This window comes from Onthophagus taurus, chromosome 2 (assembly GCF_036711975.1).
Source record: "Onthophagus taurus isolate NC chromosome 2, IU_Otau_3.0, whole genome shotgun sequence".
NCBI classification, from domain to species: domain Eukaryota; kingdom Metazoa; phylum Arthropoda; class Insecta; order Coleoptera; family Scarabaeidae; genus Onthophagus; species Onthophagus taurus.
Window position 1 is genome coordinate 1,736,165 of NC_091967.1, and position 23,465 is coordinate 1,759,629.

General features: G+C 33.1%; 3 protein-coding genes across 4 annotated transcripts; 1 reads left to right on the plus strand and 2 right to left on the minus strand.

Moving 5' to 3' along the window:
- The first annotated feature begins 183 nt into the window (after positions 1-183).
- Positions 184-9,538, plus strand: LOC111417279 (serine/threonine-protein kinase grp-like). Its single transcript, XM_023049506.2, has 7 exons — positions 184-396; positions 503-934; positions 990-1,099; positions 1,159-1,362; positions 8,791-8,987; positions 9,045-9,176; positions 9,231-9,538. The coding sequence occupies exons 1-7, from the start codon at positions 323-325 to the stop codon at positions 9,408-9,410; spliced, it is 1,329 nt and encodes a 442-aa protein (XP_022905274.1). The 5' UTR covers positions 184-322; the 3' UTR covers positions 9,411-9,538.
- Positions 9,539-10,350: 812 nt separating this feature from the next.
- Positions 10,351-18,135, minus strand: LOC111417281 (phospholipase A1 1). Of its 2 annotated transcripts, none has more exons than XM_071201593.1 (6): positions 18,040-18,135; positions 11,436-11,544; positions 11,215-11,375; positions 10,727-11,164; positions 10,504-10,672; positions 10,351-10,448 (listed from the first exon to the last, which is right to left on the minus strand). In XM_071201593.1, exons 1-6 carry the CDS (start codon positions 18,056-18,058, stop codon positions 10,391-10,393), a joined length of 954 nt encoding a protein of 317 aa, XP_071057694.1. In that variant the 5' UTR covers positions 18,059-18,135; the 3' UTR covers positions 10,351-10,390. The 2 variants fall into 2 exon arrangements, with proteins under 2 accessions (XP_071057694.1, XP_022905276.1); XM_023049508.2 differs by lacking the exon at positions 18,040-18,135 and adding an exon at positions 11,602-11,672.
- Positions 12,089-14,469, minus strand: LOC111417280 (polycystin-2-like protein 1). Its single transcript, XM_023049507.2, has 2 exons — positions 13,037-14,469; positions 12,089-12,984 (listed from the first exon to the last, which is right to left on the minus strand). The coding sequence occupies exons 1-2, from the start codon at positions 13,917-13,919 to the stop codon at positions 12,089-12,091; spliced, it is 1,779 nt and encodes a 592-aa protein (XP_022905275.2). The 5' UTR covers positions 13,920-14,469.
- Positions 18,136-23,465: the final 5,330 nt, after the last annotated feature.

Genomic DNA, 23,465 nt, shown 5'->3' on the forward strand with positions numbered 1-23,465 from the left:
ATCTATACTTGATTTCAAAAACCAATTGGTTTTAATAACCATCGAAAATAAATTACTTTTACATTATTAAAAATAATTATAATAAAGAAATCAATAATTATGAGTATTATTTCTTGTGACTTTAACCACCGATGTAATCAGCTAGCTTCAGATCATTACAGCAACTTCACTCCATTTGAACTTCCAATCGATATATAGGTTGTAAATAATTAAAAAAAAATCTGTTAAAGTTAAGTTTAAAACGTTTATTTAAAGTTTAAGTAATTCTCTTTTCGTTAATTTTCGTTAAATGTTACGTTATTTTGTTAATTTAATATAAAAAATGGATAAGAGTCCAAAGTTTTTTGTTGAAAATTGGAAAATGATTCAAACCTTAGGAGAAGGAGCTTTTGGGCAGTAAGTTTAACAAATTTCCTTTTTTAAATCAAAATTAATAAGAGTTAAATTCACCATAACTTGTTGAGTATTGATTTCACCTACTTTCATCCATTAATTTTTATAGAGTTAAATTATTAGTGAACCAAACAACACAACAAGCAGTAGCAGTTAAAATAATTAATTTAAATGATAAAACAAGTAAAGAAGTAATCGAAAAAGAAGTAAAAATCCATAAAGTATTAGCTCACCCGCATATAATTAGGTTGTTTGGGCAAAGAGAAGAACCGGAAACTGTTTATATCTTTATGGAGTACGCATCCGGGGGCGAACTTTTTAATAAAATCGAACCTGATGTTGGGATGCCTACGTTCGAGGCTCAAAAGTATATGAAACAAATCCTTGATGGAGTCCAATATTTACACACCAAGGGTGTAGCCCATCGAGATATCAAACCAGAAAATATCTTATTGGATGAAGAGGGTGTTATTAAAATTAGTGATTTTGGTATGGCCACTATTTTTAGATTGAGAGGGAAAGAAAGACTTTTAGATAAAAAGTAAATATATTTCTTTGTTAAGTCATTATTCTAAAAGATGTTTTTTTTAATTTAGATGCGGTACTTTACCGTATGTAGCCCCAGAAGTAATGGAATCTCCGTATAAAGCAGAACCAGCAGATTTATGGTCATGTGGAATCGTTTTAATAGCTATGTTATCTGGAGGTGGGTAATTAATTGAGATAAAAATGATATTTCTTAAATTATTTTTTTTAATTATTTAGAACTACCATGGGATGAACCATCAGATAAATCAATCGACTATGTTACATTTAGAAAAGAAAGTGGTCTTCTAATCAGTCCATGGTCAAAATTAAGCACAATTTCATTGAGCTTAATCAGAAAAATATTGGCTCATAACCCTCGAGATAGACCAACAATAAACCAAGTGTTGCAACATCCATTTTTAACATCTAATTATGATAAGGGTGTGTTAAAAATTTATTTTTTTATTGATGTAATAAGATATTAGATTTCGATGGTTTTTCTTTGGCAATTAGCTGAGTGAGTAAAATTGAACATCATAAAGCTAAATTACCAAAGCAAAAACGTTGGTAAAATCAACAAATAAATATTTTCTAAACCTTCAATCACACATGGGAAGTCCGCAATTGCTATCAGGCAAAATTTTTTTTTGTATTAAATCCATATAACTTAACCCATTTGCGTCATAAACTTACAAGGGAAGTGTCAGAACTCACCAATTTCGTTGTAATTTGGTATAGTGATAATATAAGCCAAAATCAGGTTTATGTATTTTTTTATATGTGCTAATAAAACCCCTGGGGCGATTTATAAGAGTTAGAAATTGGGGCGAACGGTATACAGGTGATTTATTAGCTCACCATCAAACTTTGACATATGATAGCTAATCCAATTACCAAAAAAAAATGTTAATGAACATAAGTATGTCCTATTTTAATTATTTACGAAATTATAACACTTTAAAGTTTTAATTTTTATATCATAATTAACTGCTACATTTTTTTTAAAAACACTATATTACAAATATTGTTTAAAATAGCCTCCTTCTGCTAGAATTTTATGGATATACAGGGTGTCTCAGCGACACCGATCATTAGACGTTTCTGGGGTTCTAACCAAAATAAAAATTTGAGAATTCAGACTCAAGTATTATCAATTACGATCTCTTCGACTAAAATATTTTCAGATTTCTTGCACTTTCGGTTATACCGGAAGTCGCCACATGTGGCTGAAGTTAGATTCATATTCGAATCTGTACCAGATTCAGATTCATAAAATTACAGTTGACCAGACAAGTATTGAACATATCAATTGAAAAATCGTTTTCTGAAACTACAGAAGTTGTAGCAATCTGCAACTACCCTGGATTATTCGAATAGACCCTCTAGTATGTTCCCTGTCTACCCTCACCCTCAGATTTGCCGTAGGGGCCGAGGGGTTCCTCGTTTTCAATAGCATACTTAGATATTATTTTCTCAATAACTAGAGACTGCAGCACCCTGATACTAGTCTAGATTATTGCATTAGGTCCTCTGGTATCTTTCTAGCCCACCAGCACCCCCAGATTTGCCGTAGGGGCCGAGGGGTGAATTTTTTAATATTACTCGTTTTCAATATCAAATGTAAACATTATTTTCTCAATAATTAGAGACTGCAGCACCCTGATACTAGTCTAGATTATTGCATTAGGTCCTCTGGTATCTTTCTAGCATACCAGCACCCCCAGATTTGCCGTAGGGGCCGAGGGGTGAATTTTTTAATATTACTCGTTTTCAATATCAAATGTAAACATTATTTTCTCAATAACTAGAGACTGCAGCACCCTGGGACTAGTCTAGATTATTGCATTACGTCCTCTGGTATCCTTCTAGCCCATCAGCACCCCCAAATTTGCCGTAGGGGCCGAAGGGTGAATTTTTCAATATTCCTCGTTTTCAATATCAAGTGTAAAAATTATTTTCTCAATAACTAGAAACTGCAGCACCCTGGGACTAGTCTAGATTATTGCATTAGGTCCTCTGGTATCCTTGTAGCCCATCAGCACCCGCAGATTTGCCGTAGGGGCCGAAGGGTGAATTTTTTAATATTACTCGTTTTCAATATCAAATCTAAACATTATTTTCTTAATAACTAGAGACTGCAGCACCCTGGGACTAGTCTAGATTATTGCATTAGGTCCTCTGCTATCCTTGTAGCCCATCAGCACCCCCAGATTTGCCGTAGGGACCGAAGGGTGAATTTTTCAATATTACTCGTTTTCAATAGCAAAGTTAAAAATTATTTTCTCAATTACTAGAGACTTCAGCACCCTGGGACTAGTCTAGATAATTGTATTAGGTCCTCTGGTATCCTTGTAGCCCATCAGCACCCCCAGATTAGCCGTAGGGGCTGAAGGGTGAATTTTTCAATATTCCTCGTTTTCAATAGCAAAGTTAAAAATTATTTTCTCAATAACTAGAAACTGCAGCACCCTGGGACTAGTCTATATTATTGCATTATGTCCTCTAGTATCCTTCTAGTCCACTCGCACCCCCAGATTTGCCGTAGGAGCCGAAGGGTGAATTTTTTAAAATTCCTCGTTTTCAATAGCAAAATTAAAAATTATTTTCTAGACTAGACTAGAAGAACTAAAGACTACAGCGCCCTGGGACTGGTCTAGATTATTATATTCAAAATTTATTCAATATTTAGTTTGATTTGAAAGTATAATTTTCATATGGCTTTTACTTCTTTATTAATGAAACTTGAACGACACTTTTCAAAAATTTTAGACACATTAAAGCATTTAAATTAATTTTTTATATTGTTTTTTGTATTTGTTTTTTATATTATATGTTTTTTATATTGACACGGCTCTACCTGTAACGTCGATAGCTGTGCCTTACTTATAAAGGTTTCATTATCAGTAGAGGGTTCTGATAAATGTTCTTCATCTAATCTATCATGAATATTACTAAATAATGAAACGTTAGAAACAAGTAGCTGCGATATAGTTGGCGACGAACGTTTTAGAATGGGGCTGTTACTATTTAGTATTATAGTTTCATTTGCATTAGTAGATCTTTCTTTTATTTCAATGTTATTATATAGAAGTAAAAGCAATACGAAATTATAATATCAAACTAAATATTACATCAATTTTAAATATAATAATCTAGACTAGTTCTAGGGTGCTGCAGTCTCTAGTTATTGAGAAAATAAAGTTTAAATTTGATATTGAAAACGAGTAATATTAAAAAATTCACCCCTCGGCCCCTACGGCAAATCTGGGGGTGCTGGTATGCTAGAAAGATACCAGAGGACCTAATGCAATAATCTAGACTAGTATCAGGGTGCTGCAGTCTCTAATTATTGAGAAAATAATGTTTACATTTGATATTGAAAACGAGTAATATTAAAAAATTCACCCCTCGGCCCCTACGGCAAATCTGGGGGTGCTGGTATGCTAGAAAGATACCAGAGGACCTAATGCAATAATCTAGACTAGTATCAGGGTGCTGCAGTCTCTAATTATTGAGAAAATAATGTTTACATTTGATATTGAAAACGAGTAATATTAAAAAATCACCCCTCGGCCCCTACGGCAAATCTGGGGGTGCTGGTGGGCTAGAAAGATACCAGAGGACCTAATGCAATAATCTAGACTAGTATCAGGGTGCTGCAGTCTCTAATTATTGAGAAAATAATGTTTACATTTGATATTGAAAACGAATAATATTAAAAAATTCACCCCTTGGCCCCTACGGCAAATCTGGGGGTGCTGGTGGGCTAGAAAGATACCAGAGGACCTAATGCAATAATCTGAACTAGTCCCAGGGTGCTGCAGTCTCTAGTTATTGAGAAAATAATATCTAAGTATGCTATTGAAAACGGTGAACCGCTCGGCCCCCACGGCAAATCTGAGGGTGAGGATAGACAGGGAACATACTAGAGGGTCTATTCGAATTATCCAGGGTAGTCGCAGATTGCTACAACTTCTGTAATTTCAGAAAACTATTTTTCAATTGATATGTTCAATACTTGTCTGGTCAACTGTAATTTTATGAATCTGAATCTGGTACAGATTCGAATATGAATCTAACTTCAGCCACATAGTCGCCACCTACTTTATTTTTGTAAATGAACACCCGTATATTTTTACATATTTGGATTTGTCTGTTTTCAAGGTTTATAAATAACTTTACTTTTTGCAATTTGATTCGGCCGTTCTCGAGTTATTCGAATTTTTCTAGAAAAATCTGCTCCAGCAGACAGATTTGTTCAAAAAATCAGAGAACATTCGATTTTTGGGATATCAATTTAGGATTCAGAACATGCTTAAGCAATATGATGGAGTATGTTTTTGTGCCGAGAACGGCTGTCTAGAACGTTTGGTCACTTTACTATGGCACGTTAACTTTTCAAAATTTGGAAGCACCATAACTTAATTTTTTTAAATGGCACCCCCCATATTTTATTACTCAGTCGTCTTCAGTGTCTCATTCTACATCTTTTATATCCCATATGTCCCATACCTAACATTAATCGTTTGGGAGATAATTACGGTTTTTTGAAGGTATTTGGAGGTTTTTATTTATAAAATTTAATTTAAATTGAGTTGTTGGCAGTTTTGCAAGCACTTCAAGAATGCAGAGTCGATTATCGATATACCAAACTTATTTATAACATCTACAAGAATGCTACAATGACGGTAAAATTGCATGAAAGTACTGAAGAAAGTAGAAATAGTAAACCACTGATTGTAAGTAAAACAACTGGATTTGACCCAAAAAGGCATAAACATTAACCCAGATATGCCTAAATTAAAACCACTTTACAAATCATAATAACTTTATTGAAAACTTATTTAAAGAAGCAAAACAAAGTCTTACAAACAAACCATGACAATTTGTTTTTTTTTAATTGGAAATTCGGGCCGTCCTACATGTAAGACATTCGGCACATGAATATCTATAAACGTAAAATTGTTTATTAGTGTGATACTGAACAAACCACATCGTGTGTACACCAATGTCACATTTTGCGCATCTCGTTGTAGTTTTTTGATGGCAATGAGCACACCTAGTTTGTTTTTCTTGGGGCATAACTAAATGAACCGCATATCTATTTCGTGGGACCTACTGGTATGTCCTTTTTGATATGACGATGTTTTTTTATTCTGAACCAACAGCATTACAGCAATTCTCCTTCTAAAACTAAGTTGATCTAATTCTCCTCCATTCTTGCAATGCAAATGCCATGCGTTTTGAATTGCCATGTCAATACAGTGAGATATCAAAGGAAAATACAATTTTTTTGAATGAGTGAATTGGGGCAACTCCAGAAAAATTGGAACAAACAGAAACTACACTATTATCGTGCCACTTTACTGCAATTATATTCTGTTCTACAATTTTTGCATAATCATAACTTCCTCTGCGCTGCTTCTTTGTGAGTTTTGAATCTATAAGAGAAATGTCTTTTAGCCTGTTTTCTCTAACCGTACCAGTAGCATAAAAATTCCAGTCAGTTAGTTTTTCGATCAACGGAATTGACGTAAAAAAGTTATCAAAAAAGAGATGAAATTTTTTATCTGGCCATTCCTTACGTAAAGCTTGCGCATATTCTAAGACTACTCCAGCACCAACTCCCAATTCAGAAAAGTTTTCACTTATATTTGTAGAGGCTCCTTGATAAGGTTCGAACGAATTCAAGTAACCTAACCTGGTACTTCCTACCCATAACTTATATCCATAGCGCATGGGTTTTCCTCGAATATACTGCTTACAGCTATGACGTCCATAATACGGAACCATAGCTTCATCAACTGAGTGCATTTCTTCAAGCGAGGAATTCTCCATGAATTTTTTATTCAACAGTGTGAAAAGCGGCCTTAGTTTAGCACCCTGGTCCAACTGCTGATTATCACAGACGTGAAGATTAGAAAACAAATACTCAAACCGGTCGCTTGTAATTGCTTCTGTAATCATGACGTTATGGCAATCTTTTTCACGTTCCCAGAACATCCTCCGTCTCGGTACTTGCATATATCCACTAAGTATCAAAACGCCTATAAAAGCGTTTACTTCCTGCTTTTCTATTTTTTTGTTGTGCGTACTTATTACTCTGATTCAAAATCAATTCTATTACTTCTTCGTCAAAAAATTTTGAGAAAAGCTCTAAGGGGTTTTCTGTGATCGCCGAATTCGTAGGACTATCAAAGTCGGTGGGCGGTAATTTCAAATCTTCTTTTATCCAACTGTAGTGCATCTGTCTCTTTTTAGTTTTTACTTTTTGTTTGTTTCTTGCTGCCGTGTTTTGTGATTGTAACTCTGATAGAGGTATATTGTCATCTGATGAAAAATCACTGTCGTAGTTACTTTCAATTACGATTTCCACCGGCGCTTGTAACTGTGATGCCGGTAGGTTATTCACTGTAAGATCATTTTCTGCTCCAAAATCAGGTCGGCTGCAGCGTTTACAGGAGGAAATATAGTTATTTCATCAACCTGGCTGACAATGTCGTCATTGTCCTCAAGCATAGCAAGGGCTTCATGAAGCGAAAACCCCCTGCAATAATCCATTTCCAACTTATCTTGACTTTCGGATGCACTTAAAACAAAATCTAAAGAAAACACCTAAACTGCAAGTTATCACTCTCACTGCTACATCTAAAAAGCACGACTTCATGTGACGTGCGCATTTCCATTGACCTTGCAAGTTTCAACAGGAATTGACCGTCCTAAATGTAATTACATGTAGTTTACATTAGGCATGTCTGGGTTAATTGCAAATGCTTAAGTAATTTGCGCTACGCGGCCGATATAGTTCTTATTTCGGATAGGCTTAGAGAGATTAATGCTGAACGACTTAAAGGGGGTGTGTGCAAAAGTTGGGCTAAATACCAACGAGGAGAAATTAAAATTTATGATAAATCTTGTTCCCAGCTCTAACATCAACATTGGGGATAACGAGACTGAGGTATGTATATCTTGGAGGAGCTACTTTCTCCTCTTTTAATTGTTTTAAAAGAATCCTCTAGCACGTTTGGACCAAGGGTACTAAATACAATGTTCAAAACAGATAACGTACTCGTTTTGGCAACAAAGTTATAAGACTAACTTCTAAATTTTATTAGAAGATTTTCTAATCAAGTTATTCTCTGCTAGTACAATGTCAATTTGCATCAGGTAATATTTAAAAATTGCAATCCCTAACGCATAACCAGTTGTCTTCCCCATTAAAGATTTATTAAAGTTTTTAAATACGCGTGGTTTGCAACTATTGTATAGAGAACAGACCAAAACAGTTTAAAAATTCCGTGGAGGTTTGCTTTTCTAATGAAAAAAGAACGTGCGATATCTATGCACATTCTATCTGTTACATTTTTTCCATGATTTTCATTATTGCCAACAATACATTGAACAAAAATAAGTAAAAAAAGAAATTAAACTAATAATGTAGAATAGAATTTGTGAAATTCAACCATTTTTTTGTCAATTACTTTTTAACTCATTATTAACAAATATTTATATAATTATCTTAATTTTTATGTTATTTAAATAGAGTAAGGGTAGCAAACCTCATTGAACATGGATAAAAAGTTGTTTAAAAAAAAAAACTAAAATATATCTATATTCAAGATTTTTGTGTAGGAATTTGAAAATTATTAGCTTATAAGTGCTTTTAAAAGTACTACTTAACATACAAAAAAATCATCGTGTTAAATTGCATCAAAATCGCTGTACCAAATTACAACGAAATCGGTGAGGGACAGTTCCGACCCTTCCCTTTTTAGATTGTTAGAACTAGAAGAAAGTTTTAGTTGTAGGTCTCGTGTTTTTAATCGTTTCAAATTGAAATCTTTTTCTGATTTCTTATTATTCTTATAGATGTGGTGGATTGTAACACACCATCAATAACGCTATCACAACCAACAATAAGAGAAGCAGTTCCACCAAATTCTTTACAACTATTATTATCGCAAGATCTAAAAGCTAATAAACCGATTTGTTTTTCACAACCTATCAATAACGAAGATCTTATTTTGGGATCACAAATTCAATTTACTCAAAGTCCCGTCAATCACGTATGTTTTATACTTTTTAATAATCTTGAGCAAAACTTTTAATTTTTTTATTGTTAGACTAATTTCCAACGATTAATCAAACGAATGACGCGATTCTTCGTTACAACCAATATCGAGGAAACTATAAAGTATTTGGGGGTGGTGTTAGATCAATTACACATGAGGTGGAGCATAAACGCAGAAAGAGCGGTAATTTTTTCTTAATTTTGATATATATATTTTAATTACAGATTTTTTTTATAGTTGATTGTTACAACAACAGATATTAGGAAAACTAAGTTGAGCTTTAAAGGAAGTTTTATTAACATGGATGGTAAATTATTGGTTGATTTTCAATTGGTGAAAGGTTGCGGGATTGAGTTTAAGAAAAGATTTGTGAAAATAAAAGAGTTGGCCAAAGATATTATTGCTCCAAATCCTTAAATAAGAGTTCCTAAATGTTTTTTTTTGTATTAATATTATTGTTAAAAAGATTGTAACTTATTTTGTAATAATATACATTTTTGATACATTGTTTGTAATAAAAAAATTAAAAATTCGGTAGTAGTATAGCTATGTGTGTTTTGGACCAAAATCCCATGGTATAGACACTTTTTTACAGAGAATTTCATGACATTTTGAGATATGAGAATTTTCGTTTTTTTAAATGGAAACAACCACTGATTACTCGCTTATTAAATTCGTGTGATTACAAAAATATAGGGTTCGACAGGTCTATTTCTTATTGTTTTAGAATAAAGCCAAAAATAAACTTTTCTTTTAGTGTCGTCGAAGAAATTAAATTTACAGTTTCCTGTAAATTACGGTTCTATAACTAAAAATTAAAAAAACATATTTCTGATATTTGAAATAAATATATTTGTTGAACTGTTTAATTTATATATGTTTTACACGAAAGTTGGAATAGATTGCATTATTTCACATTTTTTATTACGATTTAATATTATTTTTAAATGACTTAATAAATTATCAATAGATGGCGCTCAAATGTTTTTTTTTTTTCCTGTTTTTAAGATCAATTACGAAAAGTTTGACATGTTAGAATGTTACATATTAAATTATTTGTTTTTAAATACCAGAAGTTATCTTCGTATTTAATTGTTAACTTTTTAGATTTTATTTACCGCCCCGTAACTTACAGGAAACTGTAAATTTAATTTCCTCGACGACACTAGATGGAAATTTTATAAAAAAAGTTTATTTTTGGCTTTATTCTAAAACGATAAGAAATAGACCTGCCGAATCCTATATTTTTGTAATCAGAAAAAAATAACGAATTTAATAAGCGAATAATCAGTGGTAATTTCGGACCCCTATGTTAAACTTATGGGATTTTGGCCCAGAACGCACATATCTATACTACTTGCAATAATAAATTAAACTTTATTTATTAATATTTAGTGTTAATTAAATGGACAATCGTCTTCTCCGGTATTTGTTACACAATAAGTTCCTCTAGCACTGCAAAAAAAAATTGTGTCGTAATATTAATTTATTTTTAATGAATCAAACTTACTTAAAAGGTGTATCATGTCCCATTGGAATGCTTTTTCCTGGTAAATACCCCCAATTTGAGCTTTTTTTCGGGCAATGATCGCTACAAAGCCTTCCTATCATAGCAGAACCATCACGGACAGTAGCAGCAAAGTAACACGCACTTTGAAAATGACTACATCTAGCTCTTCCTATATTATTAACAAATAAATTACAAAAAGAATTAATTTCAATTTGAAACTAACTTAATTTATGTCCTTTACATCCCGGTTGGTGAATCCCACCATTAACACAGAAATTAACGTGTCCACTCCGGTGGGAATCCCCCAAAACCCCCGCATTTGTATGAATAATTTGGACTTGATGAGCATCTTCAGGTGATAATCGAAATTCGGTACTTCCAAATTGAGACACCAAAGGTCGAGCTGGATCTAACCCGACTATTTTATGTTGCTTAATCGTCAAATGATTGCTAACCATTCCGCAAATATGAGCACCCAAAGAGTGACCAACACAAACGGTTTTTTCAGCTAAACCACCTAAATCCATTATGTAAGCGTATAACTGCGCTACGCATTGCCCAAGTAACCGAGTATTTGACAGTGATGATATGTAACAAGGAAATCTAGCTAAAGGAAGCCAATCGACCATAAAAACGTTATAATCACCTCTCTGAAGATAAGCTAAAAAGTTAAAATTAAGTGACTTGTAAAAAATTTGATTTTAATCGAACCATCTCGAATTATTGTCATGGGTGTTTTTGATTCGGTTCCGTTAAACCCATGAATTATTATTACATTTTTCTTTTGGGAATCCCACCCGGAATATGATAAAGCTAAAGAATTTCGAACATCTATTCGTTTTCTCATTGGTTTGTGGTACGAGTAATCGTCCCTAAAAATATTTAAAAAAGCTACGCTATTAAAAAAAAAGTATTAATTAAATAAATCTTACGGTGTGTATAAATAAAATTTGATGTCATTATCCGGGCACGAATATCTCTTTTTCAACAAGCAAGTCCAATAACTTACATCCAAAACATTTCCGATGCCACAAAATGTAACTAAAACACCAATTATATTTAAACAATTTAATAATAATTATTTACATTTATATTTACGATGTATTAAAGTGATCCCAAAAATAACTTCACACTTCATCGTTAAATAATAAAATTTATTTGCACAACCTAAATTGTGATCCACTCTAGATGACTTCGAAACAAGATTTGATGTAATAATGTAGGCCACGAAGGCTCATCGGGTCAATGTGAAGAATTCACTCTGGCATTTCACAAAACAGTTATTTCAGCGTTGTATACACTATAAGTACAGTTTGAGAAGTGCCTCTCTCTGTATTGCGTTAACAAATGATAAAATCACTTTCTAATTTGCAAAATAATAAAACAACCAAAAGTAATGTTTATCTATGCACATTCCATATTTATCTTATTGGCTATAAAACCAGACTTGAGATTACGAAAACTAATTTATTTCAAAGACAGGTTTAACTAGTAACAAAATTACTAGTTGGTGAATTTACCCAAAAATTAGAAAACGATTTGAATTGATAAAGAACGGAATTAATTACACAACTTTTAGGATTGTTCATTTATGACGTGGTTTTTTAACTACATTAATCCTGTTCATGACAGTGTCAACGCTTGAAAGTGATCGAGTGAAAAGATTTAGTCTTTTTAAACTAATTCGATCTGAAATTGGTTTAGGTCCTTTAATTTTTGGTTTAGTTATTTCAGGCTCAGGTTCAAATAATTGATTTGTAACCATCTCCATGGTTTCAACTTCTTCTTTAGACATGAAATGATGTTGTTTTTCATGTTCCGGTTTCATATGGTAATAAGTTAATTTTTCACCATCATGTTGGTGCTTATAATACCAAGCAATGGCGAATATAAGATCGTAATCGCTTTCTGTGAAAACTGTTTCGTCTTGTCTTAACTCTCGATTATACAAAGTTGCAAAAAACACGAGGGCTATTAATTGAAGTTTGTTGGATGTTTGGTAATGGATTCCGGATGCTTGTTCTTCGTCGTCATAAATTTTAGTCACTTTAGGGGTGTCATTAATAACTTTATCGATATTTTCAACATTTTCGGTGCCTCCTCTTAGATATTTCTTCTTTCTGTTAAAGAATCGGCAGAAATATTTTAGTTCTTCAATGAAATAGGTGAGAATTGAGAATTCTTTTCGTTGGTTAGCAACGAAATCTCGGGAATCTTCGTAATGTAAAGTGATTATTGCTATGTAAAGATTTACAACAACTTGTTGCCATATTCTGTAAGATGCATAAAAAATCATACTGGCCATCGGTAAAATGGTTTGAATTTCATCGAAATCGTATTCAGGATATTGATCAACACCCAGCAAAGACACCACTATTATTGAACTGTAGATATTCTTAAACATTTCGGTATAAGAACCAAATAAAATCCGTGATATTATTATGTAAGGAACATACATTGCAAAACTATAAATAAAAGCACCTAAAAATTTATACATCATTGAATTAATATTGAGGTGACAAAAAAATCTTACTAATTAAAGGCCCCGTTTGAGTTTTAATGGCCTTTTCAAAAACTTTAAACATAAATCCAAATCGTAAAAACCTCCAAGTACCCAAAACAGATATACACATTAAAACAGCAATAAAAATCGTAATAGCTTCAATGTAATATTCGACTAAAAAGTATTTTGTAAATACGTTATTTTTATTACGCGATAAGTCATCTAAGATTTTATTAACAACAGTCTGTTTATGGACGTGCAAACCAATTACAGAAAAATTTCCAAATAAAATAATCATATCCAAATAATTAATACCACGTTTCCAAAATTCCCAACCATCATAAATAATTTTCGAAACTATATTTGCGAATTGAAAGAAAACCAATATACAGTACAACAAAAACATTGAAATCACAATTAATTGACCATGTATGTCGACGAACATTAATGATAAACTGTAGATCATATAACTTTTTGCAACGCATCCCGTTGGATGAAATTCAAAACAAATCGTAATAATTGAAAAAAGATTCGTATTGGCGTTGTACGCCCAAAATTCTATAAAAACCACCCTGGTAAATCTGTTGATCCAATTTTCCTCCGCAATTTCGTTTAGGTTATAATAAGCATTTTGAAGTGTTCTCCCTGCATTCGTTATATAACCGCCACCGTAATACGTAGAATATCTACCAAAATAAGCGGTTAATCCAGCTTCATTAGGCGAATAATATTTCCATAATGAATCTACTTCCTGTTTACTTGTTTTATCCTCATGTCTAGGCGCATATGGAGGAATACACTTTGTGATTTTGAACACTTCCGCAGATAAATATTCGTCAGGACATTTTCGCGCCACAACTTTCTTTTGTCGAAGTCGGGCTACTCCTAAGAATTTAGTTTGAAAGTCTAACATTAATCCAGGATCATTTGCACGATAATCTCCGTACCATGTAAAAGTATTTAGGGTAAGTACAAATGTTTCATTTAAATATTTCACAAGTCTGTAACATTATACAGGATGTCTCACGTAACTGGTTCGTTAGAACTTTTTAAGGTTCCACTATTCGTAGTGGTTTGAAATTTTGGTAGCATGGGTTGTTCATTCTAAACTTTCGATCTAAAATATTTTCAAAATGGCCACCCCTTCCGGTCTACCTTTCAATTATACGTAAAAAAATATGTTGACTTTGATAAAAGTTGTTGGTACCTAGCGTTTTTTGTTTTCGAGTTATTTTGATTTTAAGTGTTTTTTGACAAATTTCGCAAAAGCCCATATCTCAGCTAACGATCATTCAAAAAAGCTGTGCATTGGCAAGACTACTCTACAGATGCTGCCAAATAGATTGTCATTTGTTGTATCAGAGAATCTTATACAGGCTGGTCAAAAATTGAATTATCGTTTCTCAATATTCAATTGCGAGAAAGTCGAAAATTTTAAATGGAACACCCCATATTTTTTTACCCTATCAGAAAGGGAATTTAATTCTCTACAAATTATCTATAAACATTCCTATATCTATTTAGTGTAGTTTCCCAGATATTGGTAAATTAATCAAAATCAGACATAGAATCCCGTTTGTGTTTTTGTTAGCAGGCCAAGACATTTTGACAGTTCATCGTTTAATTTAATTAAATTATTATTGGTATTATTTCTACAATTAACTATGGTTGAATAACCTTTAGCTTGCTCGCTTTTATTTACCAAAAATAACCAACAGAAAAACGAATAAATGAAACAATGAAAAACAACAATTTAATAACAGAAATTAGAATGAATAACATATAAAAAAACAAAAACTTGAAATTATAAAAAAATTAAAACTGTTCGATATGCTGACCATTAATAAATGCCTTTATTAGAAAATAAGCTTAATTGTACAAAAAAAAAACATACAAAAGAAAATAGGCGAGTTCCAGCTTGTACTAGTTAGTACAGCTGCTCTAACTAACCTAAGAAACAAAAAAAGAAAAACATGTCTCGGCCAAAAATTACAAAGCAACAGCTAGATACAACAACAAGATTGCAAAACATGTCAGATCAGCGTTTGCCCCCATGTAGACATTGTTCAAGAAAACAAGAATATTTCTGTGTAAATTTAAACCTTCGTAGTGAGAACCCCTTGCAATTATCGTCCACCTCATTATATTTCGAAGTTATTTAAAATAAGTATGATCTCTGAAACAAAGACAAACGATAGAAGGGTGGCGACAGTCTTCCGCGAAATCGCGTATTTATTCGGTGGACATCATTTCGGAAAGTTATCAGTTGGTAGAGATACTGTGGTTCCTTGTAGTTTATAATTTTATGGTATAGGCACAAACACTGCACTTTCCTACGATGATACATATTTAGCCATCCCGCATCCTTCAGTTTATAAGATATTCTGTTATATTTTCTAATTCCATAAATATACCGAAGACACGAATTTTGCACTCGTTGAATACGTGTTACATCGCTAACGTCAATGTACGGATGGTAGACCTCAGCACAATAAGTGAATTGAGACAACACAGAGGCTTCGCACAACACCTTTTTCAGATGAATACCAAGGTAGTGTCGATGAGGAAACAACATCCTCAGATGATAATAAGCCCTGGATATACAGTTGGAGACATGCTTCTTATAGCGAAAACTGTTGTCCACAATCATACCCAAATTCTTTACCTCACTAACCAAAGGAATGTTACAACCATCAATTTGCAAATCAATACTTTCCCGAAAACCATTACATATAGCGGAATTTCCAAAAAGTATAGCATTGGATTTACTCGGATTAAGATGTAGACCGTATTCCCGAGCCACTTTATGAATGTAATCGAGGTCTTTTTGCATATTCGTAATACCCAACGCGAAGTCGCGTGAATCAAAGGAAACATACATCTGCAAGTCATCCGCATACATATGGTACTCACAATGATTTAACCCCCTAACGATTTGAGATGTATATAAAGAAAATAGAATAGGCCCTAAAATAGTACCTTGTACAAACAGCGAAATTCAGACAAAGCATCACCGATTCTAACCGACTGATGCCTATTACTTAAATAATTTTCAATTAAGTTTAAAGCGGATTCACTGAAGCCAATATACTTTAACAACTCCACAAGCAAATCATGACAAACACTATCAAAAGCTCTACTAAAATCCAACAAGACTACCAACGTACATAATCCCTTGTCTCGAGCCTGTAAAATATCATTAGTTACCTTGAGAAGAGCAGTACTGCAGCTATGGTTTCTACGAAAACCCTATTGATGCTTCGGTAAAATATTATTAATTTGAACAGATTGATGCAACTGATTAAACATAATTCTTTCCAGAACTTTAGATAAAATTGGCAATATGCTAATCGGCCGCAGATCTTTAGGCTCAGATGGGTCACGTTTTTTCGGGATAGGTACCACAATTGACAACTTCCAACAGTCAGGTACATCCGAAGTTTCAATGCAAACATTGAGTAAATGTGTCAAGTAGGGTAATATAAATGGAAGACACATATTCAACATACTCATACTGATATTATCAGCACCGGCAGCTCTAGAAGAAATTGAGGAAATAGCTTTTATTACATCAGCTTCGGATACAAAGACAAACTTAAAATTAGTTTGAATCAAATTCATTAAAACTGAAACGCGTTGCAAGGTTCAAAGAAGGGACTGAATCAATAAAGAAATCGTTAACCTCATCTGGTCGATTCAAGTGAGCAGGGATTTGCTGTGAACATTTCGTACCACAAATACCCAAATGATTCAATTGTTTCCACAGTTCAGCACCCCGAGACGTCTCATATAAAAATTCCAGATATGATTTTCTTTCTCTTCTAATGCAGGTTGTAGTAAAATTCTTCAGCTCCTTATAAGCAACCCAATCAGCACCTGAACGAGTACGCTTGTATTTATTCTTTGCCCTATCACGTTCGTCCATAAGCAATTTAATATTTGGTGTTAACCAAGGTACGACCTTTTTGGTAAACCTCCTTACGGTTAAAGGGGCATGTCTGTCAAATAAAGCCAGCAGCAAGTTATTAAAGTTTTGAACTTTACAATTAATGTTATCCATGAAAAATATATATGATATAATGATATACCATTAAACATTTTTCAACTTTTCTTTCGACTTCTACGATTGTGGCCCGTAGAAGTTGGTCGCCATCAATAGTACGTAGTGCACGCACCACTCTATCACGCAACTCTTGTCGTGTGTTGACCGGTGAATTGTACACTTGATTTTTTAAGTGACCCCACAAATAAAAATTCAATGGTATTAAATCTGGAGATCGTGGAGGCAATTGCCATGAATATAAAACAAATTTGAAATATCGGTGTTGAAATAATTTGCCATGATATACAATGAGTTTCACTCGTGATCAAAAGTAAGTAACAACAACAATAACACAAATATGGACCAAAAACTGTCAAAATTCCATGGCCTTCTAATAAAAAAATCAAACGTTTTCCCGCATTCCGTGCATGCTTTGATTAATTTCCCAATATCAGGGAAACTACAATAAATAGGTATAGGAATATTTATAGATAATTTGTAGAGAATTAAATTCCCTTTTTGATAGGATAAAAAAATACGGGGCATTCCATTTAAAATTTTCGACTTTCTAGCCATTTAATATGGAGAAACTGTAATTCAATTTTTGACCACCCTGTATAAGATACTCTGATACAAGAAATGACAATCTATTTGACAACATCTGAAAAGTAATCGTGCCAATTTAGAGGTTTTTTTAATGAACGTTAACTGAGATATGGGCTTTTAAATAGCATGGTGAAATTTGCCAAAAAAAGCTTCAAATCAAAATAATTTGAAAACAAAAAATGCTAGCCCCATGCATGAACAACCCATGCTACCAAAATTTCAAACCTCTACGAATAGTGGAACCTAAAAAAGTTCTAACGAACCAGTTACGTGAGACACCCTGTATACAAAAATAATAATATAACTACAAAGTCGAGGACGCTCATCAGCGACATCGGTTCGATTAGTCAAAAGATCTTTGTGAAGTTAATTCTTCGATACTTACTGATCAATATTTCGAACATCCTCTAATTTCAATCCATCTAATTGACCATCCATCATTTCTTTCATATGTTCAGAAAGAATAGTTCGATGAACATCAAGATTTAAAGCAACCAATGCGTACAAAAGCGTAAAATAAAGGATAAAAACTGCGAATTCTTGAAAGGTTTTTGAAATTTTAAGTCGATGTGTTATTTCAGCACGTTTCCTTTTGTAACGAATTTTATCCATGGGAGTATATAAATGTGTTAAATATGGCCTTAACGAGTTAGGATTAGGAATTATTTTGCTTAAATAAATCTTTTGCTTTTGACTTTCCTTAACGATGTTCTCGTAATTGTAGATTGTTTTCGACTTTTGAATTAAATTGAAAAAATCCATCAAACCAATGTAAAGATTTTCCATAACGGCTATGTTAATTATTAAGGCCATAAAAATGATCGTAATCCATCCAAGAGAGGCTTCTATTGAAAGTCCTATTCCCATAAAAATTACATAAACACTACTTGAAATAATTATTAAATATAAGAAAGGCCTAAAAAAGTATTTTAATTTTTATCGTAATAAAATAAAGCATAATTTATTACCAATTAAAGTATTTATTTCTTTCCGGAAATCTCTTTTTCTTATATCTATATTTACAGCCTTGCTTTCTGGTTGTATTTCGAAATAAAAACGCGAATATAATACCAATCGGAAATGTAGCAAGACTTGTATATATTGCATATTTAATTAATTTGAAAACTTTCGTGCTGCTGCTATCATAAATCGCGTCCGCAACTTCAAAGCGTGGATTACAGTTAATTAACATTGCAACAGCTGAAATCAGCGAAACATTGCAAAAAATTATGGTTACTCTTTCAATATAACCAAAAGAATCGTCATCTTTTCTTGAAAAAATATTCCAAGTGTGTTCGGCCCCAAATTTAAAACTAAATATACCCCAAAACTTTTTAAAAGTTATTTTCCTGTCAACTTTCTTGTGAACTTTATCTACTTTTACGGATACGTAGTGTTTATTGTTATTGGTCGGTGCAAAATAATTTTGTATTTCAAACATGTACCAAGTTTGTCGTTGTAAATCGCAGATCTTTATGTAATCACACCTCCTACAATTTTGTATTAATCATAAAGGTATTATGAAAATTAATTAAAAATATATTACCCGTGCGACGATAGCAACAAACCTCCCAGCAACAAACTTTTACCCGTAATTTCCTATCTACTTTCTTAGCTGATATCTTCCTTATAATTAGGGATAGCGAAAAACTAAATGCACCACTTGAAAGCTTGAATCTTTCTCTATTTAAAACCGTTTTCGTCTGCCGATAAGTTGATATTAAGATCAATAAAAAATGAAGAACACCGGTACTTAAAATAGCTCAAAATTACCAAACTTCAAGGCCTTGTGCAATTGTTACGAAACCGAATTTTAAAAAACTGTTATCACAGTCAGAAAGGGCGCTCCTTCAGCTATCTTAATCCGGGTTTTCGTCGGTCAATATCTATCGGCGTCATGCTTAAATCACCCTTAATGTCCATCCATACACACAGAAACGCTTAAATACTCTTCCTCTAAACAACTTTCTTATTTGATAGGGAGAAAACTATAGAGACATATCTATCTTATTGAAAATTTTCTGCTCTTTCTACACAGTAAAAAATGGATGTAAAAATACATTATACTACATTAAACTACAAGATTGACTTATGAAATAATACATAAATTAACAACGTAATTTTCGAAATCCAGTTAATACCAAGTAAAATGACAGGAAATCAGTATATTTACAAAATATTACATTTTTTTAATATGAATTACACAAAGCATTGTAAACTATAGGAAAAACCTGTAAATAAATGGAAAATCAAGTAAAACAATGTAAATGTATTTAATAAATTGCGAAATCATGTAATATTGTTAAAAATCACTATTACGAACATGTAAAATACGGGATGGCCCTACCACCACTTTCTGCGTTCAGTCGGTCGAATAGCGTTGCAACTACGCACAACGCGTTGACATCATTGTGCCGAGTACAGTCTAATAACGTATGAATCGTCGAACGTTATACGCGCTCTCTTATAATAATAATAATAATAATAATAAACCACTTTAATCTGTCCATTTAGTGTTTGGTTGTTTGGTGCCCTTTAGTACGTATACAGGTTATACACAAAGTTTTTGTGTTCCAAGTTTGCCGTCTGCTAAAATTGTAAAAGTTTATACTTTTTTCACTATTCTTTTAATGCTTTTATACTGTAAAACATTATAACAATTGTGGAAAAACTATTGGCTTTCATAACTTGGACATAAAACGAATTTGGATAAGTAGAACTTTCATAATGACATTCATATTTTTACATTTATTTAAGCTTAAAATTATGTAAATGTAGAGGGCTGAATAATGAATTATTACATAGCAGACGAACTACAATATTCATAGCACAAGTAATTTTACATATAAATATAGTCATTTTTACGTATTAATACGTGTACATTACCTGGGTTAAGAAGTAAAATTACATCAATCACAAACGAAAAGTACAAACATAGAAATGGAAAATGCGCTTGTTTAGATATGTATTTATTTTGCTATTACATACGTGTAACTTTTTACATGAATATCCATGGCAATAAATTACCAGTACTGGACCATGTAATTATTTTTTACTGTGTAGTGGTGTATACATTTTTGGCCAAAAACTGCTAAATTCCAACGTTTTAACCATTCTTAAACCCTGTTCGGGTCGATAACTTTCTTATATGAGCAGGAGAAAACTCTAGAACCATATCTATCTGATCGGAAATTTCCTGCTCTTTCTAGTGATGTATAACACGCGGCGATCACACGTTTGCACACGTACATTAGTAGTATAGAAACGCCGATTCTAGATAGGAAGTTGCACCACCGCACCACCGTGACGTCATCAATCCAATGTAAAAGGATAGGGAAGGGTACCAACCTATGGCGGTGGTGGAAAAAAAATAGGTTGGTATCGAAGTAACTAGATCTGGTGACTTTTAAAAAAAAAGTAACGCGCCACCTAGTGGTTGGTAGTGGAACTAAACCATTACCGACAAGGTAGACTGCTACTTTTTTAAAAAGTCACCAGGTCTAGTTACCAACCTATTTTTCCCCCAAGAATTTGGTTGACATCCCTCCCCCCCTAACCTTTTACATTGGGGGGGATGACGTCACGGAGGTGCGGAGGTTCGACAACTTCCTGTCTAGAACCGACGTTTCTGAAAGATGGCGCGCGTTGAACGCATAAAGGCGCGCCTCACAACTTTGGCCAAAAACTGCTAAATTCACACAATTTAGCCATTCTTAAACCTTGTTCGTGTCAAGTTATACAGGATTAAATTTTTTTAAATGGCAACTCTACTTTTTTCCCTCACCACCGTATTATATGCTGAAAAATCAGGAGACTTTCTGATTACATCCCATACTAGTAGAGTTACTAGTAAACATACTAGTAGACTTTAAATTTAGTTACTTTACTGTAGACTTTAAAATGCGCACACCCAATATCCGCAAAAGATTTGAGGAAACCTTAACTGGAAAGACATGTTTAAATTTTTAAAAACTGTGCTATTTCTTCCATCCCGCTAATTTTGACCCAACTCAATTCCAACGGCAGTTATTCCAACAAGATGGCGCGCCACCACACCTCAAGAAGCTACTAAATCAGTTTTTGACACTCAGGGAATTGTTTAAAATAATTGGTTACCATAGTTACTCATGGCTACTGCTATTTTTATCATTTACGTAAATTTGAAATAATTAAAGTTTAAACTAATTTTTCTCGAAAATTTTCTTATGTAACCCATATTAATATTGAATGTACTAGATTCAGAAAAAAATCTTCTTTTGTATTCCGTAATAAAAATGGGGGTTTGCCATTTCAATAAAATATCGATTGCGTCATAACTTGTTAACCGTTTAACGAGTAAATTATTTTTTTGTTTTTAGAAACGATTTAGTTATGGTAATGCAACTATTTGACCTTATTGACAAGTGGTCTTTATAAAAGCCGCTAACCGTTAAAGGGTTAAAAATGAGGGAACAATTTTGAAATCTATACCAAAAAATTGCACAAAAGTTAAATCTTTAGATCGATTTCAGGGATTTTTCCATAAATCGTTTATAATAATTTTCACTCAGGTCGTCGTGACAGACTCTGTCACAAATGGGAGTTAACTAGAAACAGAAAAATCCATAACGTTAGTAGTTTTTGGGGCAAAACGTGTTTGTGCAAGCGCGTGATCGCCGCGTGTTATACATCACTAGAAAGAGCAGGAAATTTCCGATAAGATAGATATAGTTCTAGAGTTTTCTCCTGCTCATATAAGAAAGTTATCGACCCGAACAAGGTTTAAGAATGGCTAAAATGTGTTAATTTAGCAGTTTTTGGCCAAAAATGTACGTGTGCAAACGTGTGATCGCCGCGTGTTATACACCACTAGAAAGAGCAGACAATGTTCAATAAGATAGATATGTTTCTATAGTTTTCTCCCTATCAAATAAGAAAGTTGTTTAGAGGAAGAGTATTTAAGCGTTTCTGCGTATAGGGATGGACATTAAGGGTGATTTAAGCATGACGCCGATAAATATTGACCGACGAAAACCCGGATTAAGATTGCTGAAGGAGAGCCCTTTCTGACTGTGATAACAGTTTTTTAAAATTCGGTTTCGTAACAATTGCACAAGTCCTTAAAGTTTGGTAATTTTGAGCTATTTTAAGTACAGCGCGGTGTTCTTCATTTTTTATTGATCTTAATATCAACTTATCGGCAGACAAAAACCCTGTTTTAGATAGAGAAAGATTCAAGCTTTTAAGTGGTGCATTTAGTTTTTCGCTATCCCTAATTATAAAGAAGATATCAGCTAAGAAAGTAGATAGGAAATTACGGGTAAAAGTTTGTTGCTGGGAGGTTTATTGTTATCGTCGCACGGGTAAATATATTATATATTAATTTTACCAAGTTGGTCGAATCTGCAAACAATCAGACCATAATTCCACACTTATCAAATCACCCAGATGTTGTCGAGTTGATAAAACGAAATAGTCATCAGATCCGCATTGTAACAAGTTTTTATCGGGATCAGGATAATTTAAAACATGGGGCTAAATAAGTTAAAAAATAAGTGATGTCAAACAATGCAAGCACACAATTATGTCAGATAAAACCTCCTACGCTCTCGGCTTAGATAGCAGACATCGTACATTAAGTACTTACCCTACTCCGTGATTTTTCCCCGTATATTTTAATAACTATATTAGCTGTTGTCCCAGCATCTAATCTTCCGCTTGTTTTTACACGTACTAAATACGCGTAGTTGTGAATAGGAAGATTATCGCTCAAAAAATAAATCTGTTGCTAATTTGTATTAAAACATGATTAGAAAGAAAAAGATTATTGTT